We start from the raw sequence: 15,536 nt of genomic DNA, 5'->3' as shown, positions 1-15,536 counted from the left end.
TACAGGATGAGTTATCCACTTTCCATAGTCTCCTGCAATGAAAAAGTGATTCACCCCCGTAGAGGCCATATCTCCAGAAGGATATAAATACATTAGAAACTGTACAAAGAAGGGCAACTAAAATGGTGCATGGCCTACATCACAAAACGTACCAGGAAAGACTAAAGGCTCAAAACAGCAGGTTTGAGCGGCTTTCAGCTCAAAGCCGCCCAGTGTGTGTGGCCCGGCAGTGAGCGCAGCTGCGCGCTCCTGCAACATCGCTGGGAAAGCCGTTCATCTGCTGGTTATACCAGCAGATGAGCGGCTTTCAGGACGGCTTTGCATAGCGCTTCGCTATTCAACGCCGTCCTTCCCCCACCTCCGTCGGCACCGGGCAGGGGGAATGCTGCTCAGTGTGTATGCATTGAGTGGCTTTCCCCGCAGCGATTAATGCGGTCATCGCTGTCCATACACACTGGGCATATTCGCCCAGTGTGTATGGACCTTAAAAGATCTTATTATGTATAGTTTAGAGTAGAGAAGGGAAAGGGGGGACATGATAGAAAATGTCAAATATATCAAGGGTTTTAACAAGGTACAGGTGGGAGACATTCTTCACAGGAAGAGGAGCAGCAGAACACGAGGACATGCACTGAAACTAGAGCAGTGGTGGGCAACAGGCGGCCCGCGGGCCGGATGCGGCCCGCGAGCCGCTTAGGTCTGGCCCGCCACTCTGACACATATTAATATGACAAGCGGCCCGACTATAGCCGCTTGTCATTTACTTTTTAATGCCGCCGACCATGCGTTAATGTCCTTCTGTGCCTGTCGCGCACAGTATTACTGGGAACGTGGGAGGGGACGTGATGACGCTGCAGCCGCCCCCCGGCCATTGGTTGACGCGGCCGCGTCACCGCGTCCCCTCCCACGCTCCCAGAAATGCTGTGCGCGGCAGGCACAGAAGGACATTAACAGCGGCAGCTCAGCTGTAACAGACAGAGTGTCACCGGCCGCGTACCCTCCCAAACGCCAAGCAGTAGTAAGGTTTCTCCGCGTCCAGGCTCCCTGAATCTGCCAGGCTCCCTGAATCTGTGCAGGGCGGGCACAGTATGATTTTTGCCACGCACATCTATGAGGAACAGGCAATTATTTTATGTGTATTAGTGTTTATATATATATATATATATATATATATATATATATATATATATACACACACACACACCCAAACAGTGTTTGTTTGTGTGTGTGTGTGTGTGTGTGTGTGTGTATGTATGTATATATATATATATATATACACACACACACACACCCCCACACACCCACACAGTGTGTGTGTGTGTATGTATGTATGTGTGTATATATATATATATATATATATATATATATATATTTTTTTTTTTTTTTTATATTGTATATACAAGATATTATGTGTGCGGCCCTTAAATAGTTTCTGGTTTTGATAAGCGGCCCCCCAGCCAAAATAGTTGCCCACCCCTGAACTAGAGGGAGGAAGATTCAGGGGAAATTTGAGGAAGAATTACTTTACAGAAAGGGTAGTGGATAAGTGGAATAGCCTTCATTGGTGGAAGAATCATATACAGTAGAGCAATTTAAACATGCTTGGGATAGGCATATTTATATACTTACAAAAAAATAAGGATCAAATATGGTTTGAGGTAACCTGTTTAAAAAAGGGACAGACTAGATGGGCCAAGTGGTTCTTATCTAACCTCAAATTCTGTGTTTCTATGTGAAAATTGCTGAGCCGGGTGAAAATCGCTTAGTGTATATGCTCTAAGCCAGTGGTTCCCAAACTGTGTGCCTAGGCAGTGATAAACTGGCAATTGTTAAACAACCAGTCAAGTAGCTTCTAACTGTCATGTTACAGGATGGGTTAAAAAATGACATTTTGGGGCTGGTTGTGTCTCACTGTTTAAGCATGGTGCACCTGTCAATGTGTTTGAAAAGTTGACAGTTGGGAACTGGTTGTTATTTCTAAAGTGGAGAGTAATGGCCTCCATCCACTAGTGTGAGGTATCGCAATCTCACCCTGTGGCTCCCGGGGGACAGGATCGCATATGATACATTGTACGAGGTCATTTTACATGCAGTGTATCTCATGGGATCCTAGCAGGGTTAACGTGCAGCAGTCAGGCCGCTATACCACACCTGATTAGCAGTAAGAGAGTGATCACAATCATGTGGTTCTAAGAAATATGCATAAAATGTTCAGTATTTATTTGACCTATTTACTGTAGTCATCCAGCTATTTTTTTAATTTACAGATTTTGAAATAACCAATGTTTTGTTTATTGTCTATCCGTTCATTGCATGAAACACCTGAATTGTAGACATTGTAATCTCATTGTGGGCAATATGACCCTAGCTTGTTTGTGTTTTAGAGGGATTGTAAATGTGAATAAATATAAATACAGAATAAGTGGCTGATAAATGTGGCCCTCATTTAACGATTTATAGTATTTATCTTATCTAGGTTCCGTTATTGACTTTGCTAAGCTATACATTTCTTGATTTACTATAATCTAGATTTCTAATTATAAACTGAGTTTACTTTCCTGGCTTTAATAGATCAGGGGTGTTACCACAGCAAACGCCTGGAGTTTAGTAAGTGTTTTATCATTTGTCATGGACCCTGTGCATGTATCTGTTGGATGTAGTGAAGTAAATCCTTATTTAGTCCAGATACTATGCAAAAAAATAAGTAACTGGAATATGATTCCTGCCTAATAAGGTTTCCAGGCATTGCTTTAGAGCAAGGTACTGAGCAGACGGATCTGGAATAAATCTACTTTTAAGTTCGCTCCTTAAGCATCATAGACCTAAAGGGACAACATAAATGCTGATACCCAAAGAAGGACATAAAGCACATTCTATACTCTGTGTAAGATACACAGCTGTGACCCGTCTCTGAGTATTTGACAAAGGATGTCCGGATTCAGTGTGTGTTTCAAAATGTTATATACATAACTTTAACACCATTTCTAATTGGCATTTGATGCATTAATAATTCAGTACCACCTATATTTTATTAGAATTTTATTATTTAATTTTGCACGGATTTTCACATTTGCTGAAGCACAGGCATCGAGAACATTTGTTTAACATTTGCTTTGATCACAAACCGCACATTATATAGCAGATATTGGAGAGGACTTATTACGTAATGGGTACTCATAGGCAGAATTAAAATGTCCTTATGCCTTCACCCTTGGGCATGAGTGCTCATAGGGGACTGTTTTAGCCACACAAAGCAGCTAAAGTTTTTGTGCCCAAAGTGCCGACTTGTAGCACATTTCAGTTTGAGGTTGCGAGCTTAAATAAGTCCCTCCGCTGCTATTCACTGCCTGCATCAAGCGATCAGACTTGTGTGATCCCACGGGATCTGGGGTAATAGGTAGGTCCCGTCTGTGACTGGTGCTTTGCTGCCACCCGCAGCTTCCTTTGATTGGCACCTGGAACCGATCTTGCTGCATATGTGTAGCCACACTTTCTCGTTGATGTCAGCTAGTCCCCAGTGGTCACCATAGAACTAGGCCCTGAAATGGATGGAGATTGTAGACAAGGGGCTCACTCCAGGACAGCCGGAAAATGAAATCGCACTTTGAGCAATTTTGCTGGTTGCAGGATATGGATGCACTTGTTATAAATGCAAGATGTCTATTTCTCGTACTCTCTCCCCGCAGCTGCCACTAGATGACACCCAACAGAGCAATACATTTCAGCAATTCAATCTGTTTGGCTGCGCTGAGCCGCAGTGAGACACAATTCAACTCACAGACCCCTCCCCCCCACAGGGAGACGGACTTTAACTTGCAGTGCTGGCAAGCTTAAAAGTGGCCTGTCCGGGCACTTACATGGCACTTTACAGGTTGCATCCAGCATTTTAGTTGGGTTTAGCCCAAACTGTCTGGCTGCGATCTGTGCGATAAAAAAAAATATATATATTGCCTCCTACCTCCCACCCCACAGCAACCAAGCAACCAGATTCTTGCTATCATTTCTCTATTGTATCATAGTAAATGATAGCATGATTGGTTTGCTATGGGCAAAATCCCCGCTTTTTACTTTTATTACCTTTAGAAAATGTGCCCCTATTATGTCTGTTACTAAAGGTCTTTCACAGCATACAAGATGTTACAGCAGCATTTAGAGGCTATCTCTATATTTAGTCAGAAGACACAATGCAGCATGTGGAAATCCTCCTCTCGTATATCAATCAGACCAACTGTCTTACAACACATAAATACAGAATACATGGCAACCAGATTTTCTCCTTCCCTTCATATATCGGGTGCCAGATGACTGCCCGACTGTCGGGGTCACGGTGGTGGGTATACCGACATCGGAATCCTGACTGACGGGCTATTTTCCATGACCCCCACAGAGGCGTTCACACGGATAGGGGAGGGAGGGGCCAGAGCAGGGGAACAGCCAGCATTTTTATAGGCGTCCCCATGAAAACACTGGGTGTTCCCCTGGTAACGCAGGTGGGCAGATGCCTGCCGGGCCCCTCTTCGGAAATAAAAGTCAGTACAGTCGGCGTCCATCAAATGATTTCTCCACTCTTCGGCAGCATGCGAGGGGATCTGTTTGCGTACATCCCCTCTCATGGTACTGAGGGGATTGGGTGGGGGGGGGGGAGGGGTTGGGCGCATTTCCCTTCTCATTATTTTCTAGTTTTATGGAAACCAAATTCAAATAATGTGGGTAATAAACCAAGGATAAGATAAGGATGCTTAAAGCACAGCTGGCCTGTGTCTAATTCTTTAGAATTTTGATTTCCTGTGCGGTATCCTTGGAAATAATTCTCCGTAGACAACTAATGTTTCCCATATGGATTACATGTAGACCGACATCGCTTACTAACTTTGTTATTTTGCTTTTTGTTTGGACTTATAAAACAAACAGTTGGCAATACAAATCTGGAGTGTATTGCTGTCTTCAGATTTGGTACACACGTACGGATTTATCTGTCCAATCTATCTGGTGGGAACAAAAACCTGGAAATGTATGGGAGCAAATGACAAAAAACATGCCTTGATAAATTTCTTATATCAGAATGATTTAAACAATTTGTCTGACTGATCACTGTCTGTTTTCAAGCGTTTGGGAACAATTTTTTGATTGTCATTTGCTCCCATACATTTTTGTTCCCACCAGATAGATCGGACAGATACATCTGTACATGTGTACGCACCTTTTAGATACCAGTAAGTACAATATCTGCTTACTGAGTACTGTGGTTTCTAGAGATCGTAAAAGGAATTGACAGCAGTCCTAACCATTCCTGCTGTAAATCTGGGTCATTTACTGTAAAGGATTGGGTAATCACAAAGGATTTCCATGAAGAGAGCTTGGTTAAGGCTTTAGGTGGCCCCTGTGGTCCAAATTGTAGTGTCACTGGCTCAAGATACATTTATTTATTTACAGTTTCTTATATAGCGCATACATATTCCGCAGCACTTTACAGAGGATATTTGAACATCCACATCAGTCCCTGCCCCAGTGGAGCTTACAATCTATATTCCCTACCACATGTACACGCACACACAGACATTCTAGGGTTAATTTGATGGGAGCCAATTAACCTACCAGTATATTTTTGGATTGTGGAAGGAAACCGGAGTACCCGGAGGAAACCCACGCAAGTACGGGGAGAATATACAAACTCCACACAGTTAGAGCCACGGTGGGAATTGAACCCATGACCTCAGCGCTGTGAGGCAGTAATGCTAACCATTACACCATCCGTATGCTCCCAGCATATTGCATGCTGGAAGCATAAGTGGGATCCATCCTGGGAGTAACAGGTGGGCAGGAAAATTAAGTTTAAAGGGCAACAGGAAATAGTGGTACCTGCTGACCCAAGCAGGAGTGCCAGGTGAGGGGCACCTTATCCTATAGACCAGTGGTTCCAAAATTCATTCCTCAGTACCCCACACAGTTAACGCTTTCCAGGTCACCCGGCATGTGCACAGGTGTATTTATTACTCACACATTTTAAAATTCATCATTCACACTGACACATTTTAAAATATCCAAAGATGGAACTAATTATTTTACTTGATTCTGAAAGGAAACCTGTAAAATATGCACTGTGTGGGGTCCCGAGGACCAAGTTTGAAAACATGTGCTATATATAGGATTACCACCTCATCCCTTTTAATTCCGGACACATTGAAGTCAGCCAGCCACAGAACCTGTGTAATTAATATGTGTCCGGAATTAAAGGGATAAGATGGTAACCCTAGCCATAGACTATTACTCAGTGTCGGAACTTACGAGTGGTTGGCCCAGGTGCAAAACAAAATTTTTGGGCCCTCCTCTTCCACTCCAAACCAAGTTCACAATATGCCACACAGCAGTGGCAACCTTCACCGTCATTCCCCTAAACCCCCCCCCCCCCCCCCCCCCCCGGCCGAGGCACTCCTGAGCCACCGCTTGGAGATTACATCATCTCCAAGCGCTGGGATCGCTGAGCCCTGGACCGCCGCACTAGGGGCAAGCCCAGCACCAAAGTAAGCCCCTGTCCATGAAGTGAATGGATGCCGCACACAGGTATCCATTCACCTCCCCCCTGTCTCTGCTGCTGTCTGCAGAGTACAGCAGTGGAGGCTGTGTGTGCCCCCCCAGTCCAACCTGCGGATGCTGCCGTCTGGAGGTTGGGCTTCCCCCATTGATGTAAACGGGAACCGGGTCATATGACATTTACACTGCCCTCTACCCAGGTCCTAGCCGTGTTCAATAGGGCGGAGTTAAAAAGTTGACATTGAGATATTTCAAATCGGCTAGTGTGGAAAAGTTGTGACTTGACCTGAATAAGATACGTGCAAAAGCGTTGTCCTAGTGCAAAGTTCACGGGAAAAAAAAATATCTGATAACTGACCCATTTTCATGGTTACAATTGTGATTATTGTGTGTTTCCACGAAAGTGTTTTTTGTTGTTGTAGTTTTTGTTTTTGGGAGAGGATGCTCTGTAATTGAAGTCACCCAAAAAAAAAAACTTAGGGTAAATCCCTTTTTGTTTGCCCTTAATGGAATAGTGCACCTCTTTGTCTTTTAATGTCCAACACTTTAATGAATGCTAAAGTAAGTTCAGTAAACAATGCATTATGCTCTGTTATTTAGGTACAGTATTTTAAACACTACTGTTTAGTGTCTTTAATTGTGGCAGTTTATATAAACATGAATTGGTCTGAAAAACTGTTTTGCATCCCCTATGAACCATTCTAAGGCGTCCTGTCATAATTTTAACTAGATCGGAGCTTCTTCATACGTTTCGTTATTTTCATCTAAAAAGCAAAACTTTAGGTGTCTTACCGGAACAGAAGATATTGTCTTAGCACAAAAAGTCGCAACTTTTCCACACTAGCCGATTTTGAATATCTCAATTTCAACTTTTTCCCTCCGCCCTGGTAGAAGTCCCATGTAAATGGACATGGGTTGACCCATTTACGCCACCGCTGACCCGGTTCTGACCCGCCACTGACCCTGGTTTTTGCAGCGATGTAAAAGGGGTATGCTTGATAATCTCTCTGGAAACCTGACATATTCAGCTAAAGTAATAATAGAGCATGTTATAATATGCAGATACTGGTGGTTCATCTAGCCAACACCCTGGTTCCAGCACTGCTCACAGCTACTGAATACAATGCATAATTTCCTTCTCTTGTCCAATATTATAGTAGTTTAGATTTTGTTTAGAGACGGGGGATCTTTGCACAGCAATTGCTTTTCTATGGAGAATATGAATTGGTAATATATATATATATATATATATATATATATATATATATATATATATATATATATATATACCACACACCATATTATGGTGTGTGGTATAATGTGTAAAAGGCATTACAGTATGTGCCATAATGTGTAATTGTCATTATGACAGAATATGTAATGGGCATAGCAATGACAATGTTAATGAGTGTAATCCTAGTGCAGTGTGTCAATTTTTTTAATTTTTTTTGTTTGTTTGTTTCTAACGTAAATTTCTAATATAAAATGTGCCCTGCCAATTGAAAAACGTGCCCTGCCTGGTGGTCAGCACCCTAGCCTAAAAAAAATCTTAGAGTGAACACTATTACAGGCTGAAACAGTTAGCGGTTTACATAATGGGGACTGACAACTTCATCTTGTATGCTTGCAGAGGCCACGATCTGCGTTTTTTAATGCAGACTTCCTGGCCTCTGCTGCATGATTACACTGGCCATCCTGAACAATCTCTGAACCCAGACATTACACACTTCAGCCACAAATCTACCAGCAATATGGCAGACGGTGCAGCAATTTTTAGTCTCTTCTCAGTTGTATTGCTCATGCCGGTGACTCAACGTTCAGTGCAGATTTTAGAGGCGGGCACTGAGTCACTCCTCAGACCTGCTACCGAAATAATCCCCCACAGACCTGTGTCCTCTGCATGATAGGTTCTGTCCCCAGCTCTAGTTTTTCGTCTAATTGGCTGCTGCTAGAGCATGTAATTCAATCCAACCCGCCCTATTCAATGCCCCTGTCGATCTTTTTATTTTGACTGGTCCAAAAATTTGGCACGGCCAAAAACCCACGTGTTTTGGACCATTTTTGACCAAATTTAAGGACTTTTGGATCAGTTTTGCAGATTAATACTAGAATGCCTGCTGTCTGATAAAGGATAATTCCAACAAAAACTAAAGGTGCATACACATTGTATAATTTTATTGACCAACTTTTTTGACCAATTGGTCAAAATATCTTTCAGTGCATTTGCGACGAAAAACCCGCCAGTTGAAAAACCCGCCAGTTGTTCATCAAGATTGTTTGACAACTGTGCATGCAGCTCAATTCGGATATCTTTCAAAAAGAGCCTATAAGCTGTAGCTAGATCTTTCGTCTATTGTCAATATCTTTCATCCAGGACACTGGGTTCAAGGGAAATGTCTTTAAATGAAATTGGTCAAAAAATTGTACAGTGTGTATGCACCTTTAGATTCAGTTTGGGGTAAAATATGATTAAATTTGTCTCATTGCCAAAGTATTTCACTAAAACGTGACTATTAGGTGGCTGATTTGTTGTTGTATATTTCTGAATTGATTTATGATAAACCTGCAACATGTACAAGTACAGAACCACTTGTCTCCACAATTATTCACATGGTGCAGAATCATTCGAAACATTTGTTTTTCACCAACAAAACATTCATCGTCTTTGCTTCCCGTGGGATCAGGCGAATCTTTCCATGCTTCAGCTTTTCCCAGAGCATCTTGGCCTGCAGAAATCTGAAGTCTATCTGTGATATTATCCAGGAGAACAGAGCAGCATCTTTTTGGCTCAATGTTGATATGTAGAAGTTATTAGTCGCAGTCGGTCTGAAGAAAGTAATCAACAAAATCTTTTTTTGGACTTGATTTTAATTTATTCCAAAGTGTACTGAGAGCCACTCACGTAAAATTACCAGAAGTTTAGACTTTCTTCAATTATTTCTGTGTCAACCATTGATGATGCACATAAATTTAGTGGGTTCTTAGCTGCTAGCATTAAGGGCCGTGATTCTGGTTCACTTACAAAAGCAAATGATCTCTTTAGTGGACAAAACCATGTACACTGCATGGGGGGGGGGGGGGGGGGGGCAGATATAACATGTGCATAGAGAGTTAGATTTGGGTGGGGTTTGTACTTCAAAACTGATATCTATGTTGCAGTGTTAAAATAAAGCCGCCAGTATTTACCCTACACAGTAACAAAATAACACCCAAATCTAACTATCTCTGCACATATATACCAAAAGATGGTCTGGCACTGAAACCCGATATTCAGGATTATATAAAAAATGTATTGCTAATAACGATTATTCGCTGCTGCTGTGATATTATGAGGTGCTCAAACCTCAGAGTATAGAAAGCCAAGAAACAGGATATATCACTGTGCACGGGAATACATACTTATATTCAAATATAAAATTAATTAACAACACAACAATCGACAGACAGTACATACAACAGTTTATATATATATATATATATATATATATATATATATATATATATACTAATGAAAGAGAAAAGCGCACCAAGAAAATGAAGAAAAATAATAAAATATTAAAATAAACTTAATAATGTTAATTAAAATTGACTCTTATTAAAACGAGGTATTAGCTTTGCTGGCACAGTCCCTGATTAGGATGCTACCATCATTGATATGAGGCTCAGATGTTAGTCAGGCTTCCCATTTTGCCTTCATTAGTATACTGTTAATAAGTATAGATGGAACCTTGCAGTTAGTATGATTAGTTTGGTTCACTATCCAGGGTTAGTACAGTTTATAATTAGTTCAGTCTCCTGTTAGTACAGGTTGAGTATCCCGTATCCAAAATGCTCGGGACCAGGAGAATTTTGGATAACGGATTATTCCGTATTTCGGAATATTTTAATATTTCAATGATGTATTTTGAAGTATCTTGCATTTATGCTGTATATACACATAATATACACACAAATATATTTTATTACCACATAAAATACACACAAATATATTTAAATTGTTCAAAAAACAAGGTTTCAAAAACGTGCAACAAAAATTTATGTACTATCTCAGCACTGAATTTGAATGCCAAGCAATCATTGTCTTGCACATATATAGTGCCAGTTACATATCATGTCCCCAGTGATGCTGTTACAAATGTCCCCAGTGAGTTTTTAGCAAAAAAAATTTTTTTTTTCACTTTCTGGAATGTCCGTATTTCGGAATAATTTGGATAACGGATATTCGGATACGGGATACTCGACCTGTAGTTAGTGGTGCACTACTACCACTATGGTCAGTTAAACTTTGTACAAAGATGCAGTCACAGGATAACACACACTTTAAACCTGATACCTTTTGGAGCGTGTAAAGTAATGTGAGGCCAATCGGAGCACCAATTAATTGCTCTGAGGATTGCCTATTACTTTGGGCGTTTGGTAAAACCATTTCCCCCCTCGAAATTTAATTTTACTAATTAAATGGGACAGTGGGTAGGGGGGTTTGGCAGACAGATTTACAGCATAATCACAATATTGGGATTCTGCTGCAAACACAGATATGTAGTTCTATATAACTACCAGACTGGTAGGCTACTGTCATTATAATATTGGGATTCTGTGCCATACATCGATACACAATGCTTAACCCCTCCCAAGCTGGTAGACGAGCTAGCGTGGTCTGTGGGATTGAATGGACCATTTTGTGTGCTAATTAACAAAGCTAAGGCAAGGTTACTTTTGGTATCCTCTCTGTAGACATGGCTGGCAGCATGTAATCTCATCACATTATTGATTGTAACAAAATAGTTGTTCTATTTCAGTAAAAATGTCCTATTGGCTGCGACCGCTTATGAATGTGGTCAATAAAATACTTATCAGCACATTGTGAAACAGGAAACATTTGTGGTATTGCTTCTCTGCATGTACACAGCTTGGAGAAAACAGAAGGCACTTTTTTTGTTGAGGTGTTGTCACACACATTCTTAATCCTTTCTCTCTTGCTGAATTACTGCCTGTCACTAGCCCATGTATGCCTGTGTGTGCGTTTTTCATAGGAGGAGGAAGATGGTGCAGGGTTTTGTTCCAAAATGAAAGCAAATGAAGAGATGAAGAGACTGAGATTGTATAAAAGATGCAGACCCCCTGACTGAAGAATTGTCCACTCGGTCTATAGCACTGTGGTAAGCATGTCTGTCACCTATATGGAAGAGTACGTATCATTTCAAATGTTGTCTACAAAGTGTTGGAGGCAGCCATTTTGTTGGCTGAACCAAATTACCATTTTATGCCTGATGTTCGTGCAGTGTTCCTAGGCAAATTGTAGGCTCAGGAATTGGTTTCAGACATAAAATGCCTGACTCACCTATGTAGGGGAAATGTCCACATTAACTGATACATACTTTTCTATTGTACATAAATATCTACTAATGTGCATTAAGACAGATGTATTAATATGCGTTACTGTTGGGCTGCTGGACTTCCAAGAGTCACTGTGGTAACATATCTTACATGACAGTGGTTCTAAGTTTAGAAATGTATTGCATCATTGTCATTGTTCTTTTGGATTGTTAAAGCAAAACTTGAAATATGCTGACAGGATTTTAGGGTAAAGAGTAAGAATGAGTTTTTCCATCTCCTATGCTGCAAGGAAACACAGGGGTTCCTGCGGGCAGTTGAATCCGTCAACCATTCAAGAGCTATTGGGTAACCTGATTGATTCTCTCCCTTAGGCTTTTTTTTTGGGGGGGGGGGATGCAAATAAAACAGAAAAATTGTTATTTTGAAGAATATGATATATGATGTGTTCAACAACACATTTCTAATTAGTTTAACTCTTTTTATGAAAACCGGTATTTTTGTTGGGATAATATAAAAATTTAGTTTTATGACCGATAAACAAAACTATAGTAATGTCTCACCATTGTAAGAAGTTCCAATTAAAGTACAAAAAAAAAAACCACTGCTTTAAGGAAGGCTTATGTTTTAGGATGAAAATGCCGCAAACTCTTGAGCTGTCAAATAAAGTGGTCAGGTGCTACACGTTCTGCTCTTTTTAGAACCTTAAGATGGCTATTATGGTGGCCAATCTTGGGATCGGCGGGATCCCGGGATTTGGCCTCCAAAAAACTGGGATTTCAATCCCGGGATTGGTGTATCCAATCCCGGGATTTCGGGATGCGCAGTGTAATGCCGGGCAGCATCTGAGCATTGCTCAGACGCTGCCCGACTTCCCCTGTACCCGGCAGCGCGGCCCTGTGCAGCGTGACGAGGTCATAGGTCATGCAGCGCAGGCCGCACAGACAGCCAAGACGTGCTGATGGCTGGCTCCCGGAGACCCCGCCTACCCACCCAGCTTACGGACAACCATCTCGTCTCTCCCCCACCCGGCTTCCTGCCTGCTCCTGCCTACCCACCCTGCTCCTTGCTCCCTGAGACCCCGCCCAGATCCCCGCCCACCCTTCCGGCGACCCCACTCGGCAACCAGGTAAACATGCAGGGTATTTTTTTTTTTAGGGAAGCCAATCCCAGGATCCCGGGAATCCCGAGATTGAGCATTTTTCCATCCTGAATCTTAATATTACAACATATATGGTTCCAAAAAAAATATTGAAAAACAATAATAACGTGGACACAAATGGATTACTGTTATTGGTTGTGTTGGTAAATTGTCATCAAATGATCATCAGCAGCCATCAACTGATATCTGTTAGTTAAGCCAGATATCAGTTTGACCCAAGTATATTACCCACATGTCCTTTTTATGTCAATATGTTATAGCCTTAAACAGAACTCTTACCTTTTCTCATTTCTTTTCTGTATTGCAGCTGTCACAGACATAAACCATGATAACTGTAACAGAGCTGAGATTTTTAGCAGATGCCCAGTCGTCCTATCACATTTTGAAGCCATGGTGGGATGTGTTTTGGTATTACATTACAATGGTGATGCTGATGATTGCTGTTCTGGCAGGTGCTCTGCAGCTCACGCAGAGCAGGATGCTATGCCTTCCCTGTAAGGCAGAGGTGGACAATCACTGTGCACATCCTATGGAACACGTCATTGCAAAGATTAATTTGTCATCTGGGCCGTTGGGAAAAATGAGTCACTCCACAGGAATCCAGAATGACTTGCATCGCCAACAATATGCCTATATTGACGCAGTCTGCTATGAAAAACAGCTCCACTGGTTTACTAAGTTTTTCCCCTATCTGGTGTTCCTTCACACCATCATTTTTGCTGTGTGCAGCAATTTTTGGCTTCATTACCCAAGCACAAGTTCTAGGCTGGAGCACTTTGTTGCTATTTTGTATAAATGTTTTGATTCCCCTTGGACAACTCGAGCCTTGTCTGAGACTGTTGCTGAACAAACTGTGAGAAATCAGACACGCAAAAGATCACGCCTCTTGACTTCCTCATCTATTGCTGAAGATACAGACACAAGGAAGCAGTCGTTACAACCTGGGGTAGAGACCACTGCAGTTGAAGACGATGCTTCAAGTGTACTGGATAAAAAAGAAGGAGAACAGGCCAAGGCCTTGTTTGAAAAAGTACGCCGGTTTCGTCTACACGTTGAACAAAAAGACATCATTTATAGTCTTTACCTGAAACAGATCGTCATTAAAGTCATAGCACTACTTATCATAATTACTTATGTATCTTATTTTTTGATGCATATAACTTTTGAAATCGACTGTGTAGTTGATATTGAAGCGTTCACAGGGTACAAGAGATACCAATGCGTTTACTCTCTTGCTGCAATTTTCAAGGTTTTGGCCACATTTTATGTTCTACTGATATTTTTGTATGGATTTGCTTGCTTTTACAGCCTGTGGTGGATGTTGAGAAGTTCTCTGAATCAATATTCATTCGAAGCAGTCCGAGAAAAGAGTAATTATAGCGATATCCCAGATGTCCAAAATGACTTTGCTTTTATTCTGCACCTAGCAGACCAGTATGATCCGCTATACTCCAAACGCTTCTCAATATTTCTATCAGAAGTCAGCGAAAACAAACTGAAACAGATTAACCTTAACAATGAGTGGACAGTGGAGATGCTCCGAAATAAACTAACCCGAAATTCCAAGGACAAAGTAGAGCTTCACCTATTCATGCTAAGCGGATTACCAGACAATGTATTTGAACTCAACGAAATAGAAGTCATGAGACTTGAACTTATTCCAGATGCAAAACTCACCCCAATGATAACTCAGTTGGTCAACCTCAAGGAACTTCATGTTTATCACTCAACGCTCACCGTGGACCTACAAGCTCTGAGCTTTCTAGCGGAAAACCTTGAAACTTTGCACCTGAAATTTACTTCAATTGAAAAGATTCCTTCTTGGATTTTCCTTTTGAAGAACTTAAAGGAACTGTATTTAGCAGGATCTCTTGATAATTACAATTTTACACACATCGAAGGTCTTCAGGACCTGAAGAACCTGACCACACTTTACATGAAGAGCAGCCTTCCACGGATTCCACCCGTCGTTACTGACATGTTACCATTTCTAGAGAAGCTTAGCGTTAACAATGAAGGAAATAGATTGCTGATATTAATCAGCTTAAAAAAGATGGTAAACCTTGGCTGCCTAGAATTAATCAACTGTGACCTAGAACGAATTCCACATTCCATTTTTAGCCTGAGTGAACTGCGGGAAATTGATTTCAGAGGAAATAATTTTAAAACTGTTGAAGAAATTATTAGTTTCCAGCATCTGCACAAACTTACCTGCCTGAAATTGTGGCATAACTCCATTGCCTACATCCCTCTCCAGATTGGAGCATTGCCAAACTTAGAACAGCTTTACTTAAATCATAACAACATAGAAATGGTGCCGCTACAACTGTTTTTGTGTAGCAAGCTGCGAGTTTTGGACCTTAGTTATAACAATCTAACTTTCATACCAGAGGAGATTCAACTCTTAAGAAATCTTCAGTATTTTGCTGTGACAAAAAATAGTGTAAGTATCTTGTATATCACAAATATTGTTGTATTGTCATAGTTTTATTCACTTTTATAATGTGTG

The 15,536-nt window shown here is 41.3% G+C and overlaps 1 protein-coding gene across 2 annotated transcripts in view; it reads left to right on the top strand.

The window, feature by feature from the left end:
- LRRC8B (leucine rich repeat containing 8 VRAC subunit B) overlaps positions 1–15,536 on the top strand; it is a 31,683-nt gene that overhangs the window by 4,835 nt on the left and 11,312 nt on the right. Inside the window, exons 2-3 of one of the 2 annotated variants that reach the window (XM_083157136.1) lie at positions 11,565–11,690; positions 13,335–15,470. In XM_083157136.1, the coding sequence (XP_083013262.1) occupies positions 13,353–15,470 (2,118 nt within the window). In that variant the 5' untranslated portion in view covers positions 11,565–11,690; positions 13,335–13,352. The remainder of the gene's footprint in view (positions 1–11,564; positions 11,691–13,334; positions 15,471–15,536) is intronic. The other variant, XM_083157137.1, reaches the window with a different exon arrangement.

Source organism: Crinia signifera, chromosome 8, assembly GCF_055691185.1.
Source record: "Crinia signifera chromosome 8, ASM5569118v1, whole genome shotgun sequence".
Lineage (NCBI taxonomy): Eukaryota > Metazoa > Chordata > Amphibia > Anura > Myobatrachidae > Crinia > Crinia signifera.
Note: the sequence above shows the minus strand (reverse complement) of the source record. Positions and strands in the feature narration are given on the sequence as shown.